This window comes from Spea bombifrons, chromosome 3, assembly GCF_027358695.1.
Source record: "Spea bombifrons isolate aSpeBom1 chromosome 3, aSpeBom1.2.pri, whole genome shotgun sequence".
NCBI classification, from domain to species: Eukaryota; Metazoa; Chordata; class Amphibia; order Anura; family Pelobatidae; genus Spea; species Spea bombifrons.
Window position 1 is genome coordinate 92,034,633 of NC_071089.1, and position 11,228 is coordinate 92,045,860.

Consider the following 11,228-nt stretch of genomic DNA (forward strand, 5'->3'; position numbering starts at 1 on the left):
GGCAACATTACTTATCGAAAATGTTACTAAAAGGGTACGCACACATTGGGTTTTCAGGGTATAAATACAATACAGGGATGATTAATCCAAATGAATTCACTACATGGGAATCACAAAAATCCTGGGGTGCCTTACAATTGGAAATGTGGGAGGTGTGGCTTTTTTTTTAATTATTTGAAACTTTGCATCACTTTTAATGCTTTCTGTGTGATAAAGGTAAAATATATTTAGGGATTGGCTTTGCTAACGTTCATACAAATTGCGTTTGCAGTGTTCCCCCTACTAAAAATACACCTGGGGGTTTTATCCGTATAGCAAGATTACCTAAGGCAAAGAGGTTATTATATTCAGACCATAGAGTTAAGGCTTCGTGTTTTGGATCTTAACAAACATTTATTGTGTTTTGGCAAACTGGGGTTCTTTGGTTTTTCTTTTCTTCCGCACACAGGATTCGGGTGAGTCGGAGAGTCCCTCCATGTCCTCTAAAACCTCTGTTTCGTGAATGTTTTTTACATTGCATAAGGGATCCTGCTGGTATTTTCCCACGTTACATAGTGTTGGGTTGGCGATGGTTTCCCCCGGGATGAAAGCTACAGAGGTCATTGGCAATAACACCCGAAATCCCTGTTTAACACTTTTTTGTTTTCTAGATTTCCTGCATGGGGACTGAAGGAATATAACCATTTTAATATAGGAAAAGAATAATGTGCGTGAGGCAATAGCATTGCAAACAGGTCACGTTTACAAGCAAAGTGGCAAGCTAGTGGTATATTCTCAGGCTTTATTCCAGATCTTTCAAACAATCTTTAATTTGGGCGCACCCACAAAGATGTGTTTTTATTTGAAAATAGTGGGGTATGGCTTTCTTTCAAGAACAATCCTTAATGTGAACATCCAACTTTGGAAAATAAAATCCCTTTCACCTAAAACCCAAACTCTTGTCAAGTGTTTTATTTGTGGGATGCGATTGTGTGTGTGTGTGTGAAATTGGGATGTAAACCGTGCGTGCATGAAACAGTTCAGTTTTTTGGGATGTGGCGTTGGGACGTAACCCCCCCCACCTCTGTAAAATGAACAATACAGTTGGACCAAACACAAGTACCTGGAAGATGTTACTTCACACATAGAAAGGTCTTTCTTCCTAGTTCACTATACAAATGAAAGGTAAATGAATGTATACAGCTTATTTTAAAGCGTGCGTGGCCAAATGCCACTTACGGTTGGAAGGGTTATACAAAATGCTCCCGTGTGTTTGATAAATGGACCAGATTAAAATTTTAAAGGGTCCCATAGGTATCATAGAGATTAAAGTGCAAACAATGGCTGGAGCATCCTTTTAAGTTACTCAGAGCTCTGTCACGTGTGTTTAAAACCAAAAGAAACAAGACGTTGAACCATGCTAACAAGCAAACTTTTGGCCATAGGGTGTAGTTCACACCTATATGTATAATTGAGAAACCCCCTCGCTAGTAAGTGGAGAAACCAGCATAGACATTTGACGTTTGTTGACGACTCCCCCGTTATTGGAACCACGTGGAAGAAAGCCCAATGGGGGCAGACACTTCCGAGAGGTATATGTTGCTCTACAGTACACTCATGCTTTGGGGAGGGGGGGTTGCACTTCTTGTTAAGTCCCCTATCCCCATAGCACAGGTCTCATGGAGCTACACAGGATGTGAGTCAGTGTGATATTCTTTGTCCCATTTAACAAGAGCCAAAACTTTGCTTGATCCACAGCAATTTAAAAGTTCCCCTGTAAACATGGTGTTAAAATAGAAAATTGTGATTTCATTCCTCTTACAGAAACAATGGCTTGCAAGATGTGTGACTTAAATGGGACACTCCAGCCATCGTCGGTTTTATACATATGGTAGCTGCATGGTCTTTGCCTCGTGAATGTGTGGGGAATTCCTGCTGACTTCATATAATGGAGCATAAATGACACTTCTAGAATTAAAATGTTATTTAGCCTTGAGAATAACCTAAGCAATACTTTCTGGCCCGTTTACAATAATGTATCATCCCCGTTATTAGTATTTGGACACCGGTCAGAATAGGTTTGCCATTACCTTCTCCCCCCTGGTTTCCACCTGCTCCCTTCCAACTAAGCCTTTCCGGTGGCAGTTATGCCTGAGTGAACCTGATTTTACCACTGAAGTAGATGCGCTCCCTCATTCCTTCGCTGGACTGTTTAGAAGTACATCCCAGTGTCACCGGGAGCTCGTTGAGCACTTTTAGCCACGTTCTTCAAACCTTAGCTTATGTAGAGCTGCAGCAGAATGACCCGTCTACGTTGCTAAGGTACAATGTGGTGGCAGCCCACGGCCCTCTGTCTCCATTCTGTCCATATCCCTAGAAGCTCAGAATGTTTGGGGGGTATGAATGCATCCAGCAGCGGGGAGGCTAGCACCCCCCCCCCTGCTGTGTATGCTCTAGGCCAGTGCCTACCTTGTCTCTAGGTAGTGCCTGCCCTGTTGGGTGCGACTACCCCCAGGACCCCACAGGCTCAGCGGTATGTGCCTCGAAGGGCTCATTATTCAGATGTTTCCCTTTTTTGTTTTGTAGCTGGAGTACATAAAAGTAAGGCTGTCACTATCACAGCAGCAAATTAAGAAGCTGTTCAGAGCCCCCACTGGTCTAACGCTCCCCCAGAGCACTATAATGTGTCTTGTTAATAAAAGTGTGATTATATGTATTACCCTGCTTAGTTTACGTATAATTAGCCATCTTTTTGCTCAGGGCCCATAACATTGTATGACCACTGCCCGAAGGTGAATCAGTGCTGAGACTTCAGTGCTTTCTGTGGCATGTTAGACCCTGTCTACCCATGCCCCAGGTCTAGTAAGATTTTTATTGGGCTGAACACCAGATCATGTGCGCCAGAGACAGACTGAGGAACAAAAGCAGCCCGGCACTTTGAGGCCGGTGGCCGCAAAAATGACGTATGCTGCGTGACCAAAATTACCTGACCTCCACACCTGTATGAGCTTGTGGACCATCCCTTTCCTAAACCTTGGGTTCCAGCTATAGCAGCTTCCTCTCTTCTGGGAAAGTTTTACACAAGATTTTGGAGAGTTTCTGTGGGAATTTTTTGCCCGTTCATCCAGTAGAGCATTTACGAGGTCAGCCACTGATGTTGAATGAGGAGGTCCGGCTCACAATCTATGTTACAGTTCATCCCAAAGGTGTTCGATGGGGTTGAGGTCAGGACCGCGGCCGGTCAAGTTCTTCTACACCAAACTCATCCAACCGTGTTGTGGACCTTGATTTGTGTACTGGGTGCAGTCATGCTGGGACAGCCAAGCGGGTCTTTGGTTCGGTATTAGGGATGTGCTTCGAGATGCGGACAGAATTTTTTTTTCGTATATATATATATATATATATATATATATATATATATATATGTAATCTATAAACCCTTTTCTGCTGTTTCTATACACATTATCATGACTTTTGAATCATGCTCTTACAGAGACTTGAGGGAAAGAAGCAGTGATGTGGTATCATAGAGGGACTGCCCCTCCTGCAGAAGGACACTTTGGAGGGATGTCACACAGCGCGAGTTTTCTCCTGAAAAGCTCTCTCTGGCGTCTTTTCTCGCCACAACCGTCCTAATTCGATTTGGGTTATCAGCTTCCCTTAAAGCTGCCACTGCTTGTAGCGCGGGAGGAAATGATTATGAGCCTCCGTCACTGAAGGGTTACTGCGGTTGCTGGAGGCAGTCTGAGCCGTTTGCCCCGGCAGGGAGCCGCTCTTAGTCCTCGGCGCTCTGCCCCTGTTTACTTTTGAAACACGGCTGTTCCGCCATTCGCCGGCTGCTCGGTTTGAATGCTTGCGCAGTGCGCCGGGGCTGCCTTGCCTGTCCCCAGCACCCCGGGCTGCCTGCTAATCTACCAGAGCACCGGCTACGCCAAGTATCAGCAGGTCAGTGGCTGCGTTTTAGGACCGGACACAGAGCCGGGGCCTTTCCGCCGGCAGAGCGTGCTGGGAGTTGCAGTCCGCAGCATCAGGAGTGCTGGCGGCTGCACAAAAGTGGGAACAAAGTTATTAACGGGGCTTAAAAATGCCCGGTGTGGGGGCAGGGAGCGGGTTATAGCACCCGGAAGAGCCATAGGCATTGGCATGTGACACCTAGCCGACAGATTCCATAAGGGGGTTATCGGGGTCCAACTACGATTCCCAGCTGTGCATGATAGGAGTTGTAAGCAGCTCCCGGCTTAACGTATTATATCTCAGGCAGCTGCATAGTATAATATAGTATAGTGGAAGTAATATATATATATGTATATATAATATATATAATCACGTGCTGCATTTGATGAGTATTATGTACCATTAACATTTGGCAGATACAGATCTCAGCTTTTGATAATTTTAGGCTTTATTTGAATAGATTTTATTAATGTTTTAACGGCACCGGGTAAGATGTACATCGGGAAGGTGCACATAATGCGTCCTAAAGTCAGTGAGGAATCTCAGATGTTTTGATGGCTTTTGGAGATAATCAATAACTGAATTTTATATGACTGTATGTATGTCGTGTAAATGGCAGATATCATGGCTGTATGGCGGATGTCGTGTGTGTGTGCATGGTGGATATCGTGTATATGGCGGATGTCGTGTATATGGCGGTATGGCGGATGTCGTGTATGTGGCTGTATGGCGGATGTCGTGTATGTGGCTGTATGGCGGATGTCGTGTATGTGGCTGTATGGTGGATGTCGTGTATATGGCTGTGTGGCGGATGTCGAGTAAAGGGCTGTATGGCGGATATCGTGTATGTCATGTATATGGCTGTATGGCGGATATCGTGTATACGGCTGTATGTCGTATATATAGCTGTATGTCGTGTATATGGCTATATGGCTGTATGTCGTGTATATGGCTGTATGGCGGATATCGTGTATACGGCTGTATGTCGTATATATAGCTGTATGTCGTGTATATGGCTATATGGCTGTATGTCGTGTATATGGCTGTATGGCGGATATCGTGTATACGGCTGTATGTCGTATATATAGCTGTATGTCGTGTATATGGCTATATGGCTGTATGTCGTGTATATGGCTGTATGGCGGATATCGTGTATACGGCTGTATGTCGTATATATAGCTGTATGTCGTGTATATGGCTATATGGCTGTATGTCGTGTATATGGCTGTATGGCGGATATCGTGTATACGGCTGTATGTCGTATATATAGCTGTATGTCGTGTATATGGCTATATGGCTGTATGTCGTGTATATGGCTGTATGGCGGATGTCGTGTATATCGATGTATGGCGGATGTCGTGTATATGGCTGTATGTTGTGTATACGGCTGTATGGCGGGTGTCATGTATATGGCTGTATGTCGTGTATATGGCTGTATTTCAGAGATGGAAACATGCTTGAACTCGTCCCTATTGTTTATGGTTCATGTAACTGTGTACATATTGTGGCCGCAGTGTTGCACCGTGTGCTGTGAAGGCCTGTGGCTGCGAAGTATTCTGTGCTTCCTGAAGAATATTCACAAACAGTGACGCTTGGCTACAGAATAGTTCTTTTGTATGTACTGATGTTTGTTACATTGTCATTAGTTTGTGAGGCAGCAAGAAAACCCTTACGTGGCTTTTGATTTCTGGGGACACTTTAGTTTTATTCTCGCTGAAAACAAGATTAACCGTTTTGTATCAGTAATGGTACCACTATAACTGCAGAAACCCCTTCATAGTGTGTGTAATATAATTTACCGGTATATAATATTCTGTAAACGGGGGTAATAAGTGAATGTTGGGCCGTCCAGTTCACAGGGTCGCCACCACCTTTATTTTCTCCCTTATTAAATAATAGCAAATGGTTCCTGTAACAGAATGGAGGCAAGATGAGGAACTCGCTTTTAGTAGATTTCTGATTGTTTTTATTTATTTTTATTTTTTTTCTGGCCAAAGCACATCATTTATTAGGGCAATAAATGGTACACCAGCTAAAAGAATCTGAAACTTTTTTTGTTTTCTTTTTTGCAATCCGGTTTTAGAATTGCGTCAAATTCTAAATTTTATATATATAAATAAATAAATAAACAAAAATGCAGAGTTTGAGGTAATTCTAAATATATACATATATGTGGCAACACATTTTCTTAGAGTTTAGTGTCCTAGAAAATATCAACGTTCTGTTTAGTTACCCTCATTTTATGCCAATTATATTAACTATTTAAATAATTGCTGAATCTTGCAAAGGTTTTGCATTATTTAGGATTATTGCTGAGAACACTTCATTGTCGCGTGACACAAAGAAATGTAAAAAGCTTGGGGGGGGAGTTGCTGTGTTTTTTTTCTTTTTTTTTTTATATGATTAAGGCAAAAAGTAAATGACATTTTGTTGAATGTTTTTGCAGCACCTTTAATCTTCACACGCATAGCTCCTTGTTGATCTATTTTTAGGATTGAGGGATATGAGGGATAACGTATTGAATGAGTAGCAAATCCTTTTAAAAAATTTTTCTAATTTATTTCTAATTTTTGCATTACTTTCCAGATTATGGATCATTTTGAAGAAGAGCTGACCTGCTCCGTCTGCTTTAACATCTTTGACGACCCCCGGATCCTCCCCTGCTCCCATACGTTTTGCCGAAGCTGTCTAGAAAATGTTATCAATTCTTTAGACAGCTTCGTGTTCAGATTGTCCATAGTCCGTCTCAAGTGTCCCTCCTGCAGGAACATCACTGAGCTGTCCCCAGGAGGGGTCAATGCCCTGCCTATAAACTTTGCGTTAAAATCCATCGTCGAAAAGTATAAAATGGAAGACCGCCACAACGTGGCCACCTGCCCGGAGCACCACAAGCAGCCATTGAACGTGTTTTGCCTGAAAGACAGAAAATTAGTTTGTGGCCAGTGTCTTACTGTAGGGCAGCACAGAGGCCACCCCATCGATGACCTGCAAAGCGCTTACTTAAAAGAGAGAGAAACGGCTCCTCAACTACTGGCGGTGCTCAGCGATAAAAACTTTACAGGGGTTTCCACCATAATAAAGGCATTGGAAGAGCAAATGGCTTATTGCAGGAGCATTATTCAAACGGATAAGCAAGAGGTGCTGTCTTTTTTTGAAAAGACCAGCGAGATGTTGGAGCAAAAGAAACAAGACCTGCTAGCGGCCCTTAATGACGCTAACCAGCAAGTGGCCGATGTGTACGGCTCATTGATTGAGGAAATGAAGCAGATAGAAGACGAGCAGCTGGATCTCGTCTCCTTGTGCAGCTCCACCGAGGAAGAGCCGTCCCCGTTGGCTTTCCTTGAAAACATTCACAATATCAGACAAAGAATGAAGGTGTTAAAAAAACAGCAACTTATTTCTCGCCAGCCGGCTGAAATCTACCCCAGAGTTGGCCATATGTTAACTAATGAATACTTGAAGACAACTTTGGGGGACATCGGTATGATTCCCACGCCTAAAGTAAATATCCGCTTTAAAAAAGACACTGCTAGTCCCAGAAGAAGCAGTATCGCACCTATGTGCTTTTTACTTATAGTTATTTGTGGTCTTCTCATTCTGACGTTCTGTAACGTGGCCTTCCTGCGTGATGGCTACTTTTCTGGAAAAATGCAGCGGCTTGTGGACAGTTTTTGTGACAGCATGTATAATGTACCGCCTGCTTATCGTAGTATAACGCGTGCAATTCAGGACATGCTCTGCTGAGATATACAGAAATAATTTATTTTTACTACAATGGTAGGTCACTTACATCCTTCTCACACCTCCCGCTATACCTAACCATCCTTCTCACACCTCCCGCTATATCTAACCATCCTTCTCACACCTCCCGCTATACCTAACCATCCTTCTCGTGCCTCCCGCTATACCTAACCATCCTTCTCACACCCTCCTGCTATACCTAACCATCCTTCTCACACCTCCCGCTATACCTAACCATCCTTCTCACACCTCCCGCTATACCTAACCATCCTTCTCACACCTCCCGCTATACCTAACCATCCTTCTCACACCTCCCGCTATACCTAACCATCCTTCTCACACCTCCCGCTATACCTAACCATCCTTCTCACACCCTCCTGCTATACCTAACCATCCTTCTCGCGTCTCCTGCAATACCTAACCATCCATCTTGCGCCTCCCGCTATACCTAACCATCCATCTCGCGCCTCCCACTATACCTACCCATCCATCTCGTGCCTCCTGCTATACCTAACTATCCATCTCGCGCCTCCCGCTATACCTAACCATCCTTCTCGCGCCTCCCGCTATACCTAACCATCCTTCTCGCGCCTCCCGCTCTACCTAACCATCCTTCTCGCGCCTCCCGCTCTACCTAACCATCCTTCTCACACCTCCCTTTTCAGATTTACCCAGGTCATATAGTCCAAATTTGGCATTATATAAATATATATATACACTACCAAAATTGTACCGTATAGTGTGTGTGTGTGTATATGTATATATAATATATATATATATAATGATACTTTATATTTTTATATTTCTGGGGCACTATACTCATAATTATTTTAACTATGCTTAGTCCCAGTGGTAGCTCTTTGTTTGTTGGGGAGTGAGATTCATTTTAGAATAATATCTTATTCTTTATATTGGAAAATCATTAATCTGAGAACGTCTTTAACTAGTTTCTTATTTTTTTGCACACTTAAATTTAAAAGTACATTAGTGATGTATTCTGGCCTAGGACGGCAACAAACTGTTGGCAGATTGTCCTGCTGGCCGATCAGGCTCCTTACTGTGCCGCTGTTGAGTGAGTCCTTTTAGCCGGTACCCGGTGCGGCGTGCCCTTAAGAGGCAAAGCATCAGATTATGACATCATACCCTGTCACACTGCAGTGTACTGGGGGTGGCTCAGGGCAAGATGAATACATCACTGACTATATCTGTTAGTTTTCCCATGGTTATCTAGTTTAATAAAACATTATAAATATATTGTTGTTTTTTTTTAACAAAATATTAACACAAGTTTGAACCTGTTCGTAAGAACTCATAGAATATTTGGAGGAAACTGACAGAGATATATATATATATATATATATATATATATATATATATATATATATATATATATATATATATATATATATATATATATATATATATATATATATATATATATAATTAGTTATAGATATTATATGTACAAATGGAAGCATAATTGTAAAGATTAGAGGGTTTGGGGATTAAAAATATTACATATCAATCAAAGTCTGCTAAAACTGTGATTGCAGGGCACCTGCGCATGGTTTCTAACATACTTTATACACATTAACACAACCACTGTCAACCTTGCCTGGAGCCACGCTATTGTTAGTGCGTGTTATATAATGTAATGCTTACGATACAAAACTAAAGAAATAGACAACTTAAAACTTAAACTTAAAAAAATTGTCGGCTTTATTTTTTGGATAAATATTCCAAATACAAAAAAAAGCATATTTTCCCCCCTCCTATTTTTCATAAATTAATTGATTGTATGGTATATATGCTGCATTTAAATGGACACTTCAGCCATCGCCTTATGCATTAAAAGCAGCCAATCAGTGGCGAGAATCATCAGACCACGGAGAGAAGCTGCAGCTTCTGCATAAGGAAAGCATTTTTTTCTGTTGTAGCCGCAGGATAATTAACGCATATAAAACTTTTTACAGTATCTTTTCGTATGCATTCATTGTTCAGGGGGCTCCTTGGGACACTGGAGTGCCTGTTTAAGAAAAGTTTTATTTATTTATATTTTTTATCTGCAGAGAAATCTCTCTGTGTATAAAAAAAAAATGAGAAAACTAAGAAAGTAATATCTGATCCAGTAGAACCAAAAAATCCGCTCTTACAACAAGAACACACCTGTGTGAGCATAGTACAGGGGTCACTTTTAAGCCCCCCAAATGTAATATAACTTTTATTAAAGAAGTGAAGTTGCTGCAGTGCTTAAAAAGGCAACGGCGATTCCCTAGGAACAAATAAAACACATCTCTGAAGAAAAGTAAGCCTTCTGATCAATAATCGTTAAAAAAAATAAATGGCCAAAGTAGATGATGATAAATCCAGTGCCGGTAATCTTGCAGTAAATTGCAATATGGCCACCAGGGAGTACACTGAACGTTCAATGCCACGCGCTGTGTTCTGGGAATACACATTCAAGTGTCCGCACCGGCATTCCCGGGAACCGCTGTGCCCCAACAATGACAGCTTAACACAAGATGGAGACAAGGAAAGGCTCTGCGCAGCCCCGGCTACAGCGGAATTAACGCAGCGGAGATTCGTGTTTCTGTGGCGTTGGTATGGTCCGGAGAGAATTTTACATGACTAAATGATATTGTCTAAGGCTAGACTTGCTTATAATTCCCAATGAGTACATTTACATATACACACGCTATATATATATAATATATATATATGTATCTTAGAAATTTCTAACTTGGGAACCTACTTCTATGTTCTGTGGATAGCTTTATTCTATACAGGCTTAAATGAGGTGGTTGTGGACACGCGGCATAGCCTTCCAGCTGAAACATCATTGTCAATTACTTCTATGCTTATTAATTATTGATATTATCTAGTCTGATGCAATTTCAACTACAAGCTAGACAATGATTGATTCTTACATGTTATCCTATAAACATGGATGGTGCCACAGGGGAGATGAAGACTACAGACGTGGCTGCTTGGTGGACGGTGTTCATTCAGATTTCTACGTTTAAAGCCAATGCCATCATTGGTAATCATTGCAGGGTTTCTATATTATTTAGTGCAGTGATTTTTCAGAACACCTGCAGCCTGTTTAAGTCCTTAACTTTAAGGATTTTTACATTAAAAGGTACCTGAAGAATATTTGGTGAGATTCCCAGAGTAAATTTCTCCGTTACGATGTCATCGCCTATATAGGATTTGAAGGAATGATGCCGCTTAGCTGTTTGAACCGAGAACCTCTAGATAAATCTCTTTTGAATCAAGCGGTATGTATGGTGTACGGCCACTTGTATTGTGAAACCTCAATTTATAACGGCTCGAAGGTTCGGCGTGGATTATGAATAGAGCTGGAATTAGTACATTTAGGATTTTACATAGAAACGTTTGAAATCAGACAAGAACCATTCAGCGAATCTAGTCTGCTCGTGTTTGTTTCCTTCTATAAAGTTCCCTCACCAGCATCTGATGGGAGGCTTTCTGTACTCGTTAGTTACCCTGTCTGTAAAATAAATCATCCCTGCATTACATCTAAAGCACCGCTG

The 11,228-nt window shown here is 41.9% G+C and overlaps 2 protein-coding genes across 2 annotated transcripts in view; both read left to right on the forward strand.

The window, feature by feature from the left end:
- The window catches only part of SPTSSB (serine palmitoyltransferase small subunit B), a 221,912-nt gene that overhangs the window by 182,082 nt on the left and 28,602 nt on the right, over positions 1-11,228 (forward strand). The gene's annotated exons all lie outside the window — the stretch shown is intronic.
- On the forward strand, positions 3,784-7,818 carry TRIM59 (tripartite motif containing 59). Its single transcript, XM_053459549.1, has 2 exons — positions 3,784-3,924; positions 6,520-7,818. The coding sequence occupies exons 1-2, from the start codon at positions 3,829-3,831 to the stop codon at positions 7,675-7,677; spliced, it is 1,254 nt and encodes a 417-aa protein (XP_053315524.1). The 5' UTR covers positions 3,784-3,828; the 3' UTR covers positions 7,678-7,818.

Bases quoted from the DNA above. Each gene is read 5' to 3' on its own strand.
- TRIM59 (XM_053459549.1), top strand. From the start codon at position 3,829: ATGCTTGCGCAGTGCGCCGGGGCTGCCTTGCCTGTCCCCAGCACCCCG. The intron at 3,925-6,519 runs GTCAGTGGCTGC...ATTACTTTCCAG, and splicing joins GCTACGCCAAGTATCAGCAG to ATTATGGATCATTTTGAAGA.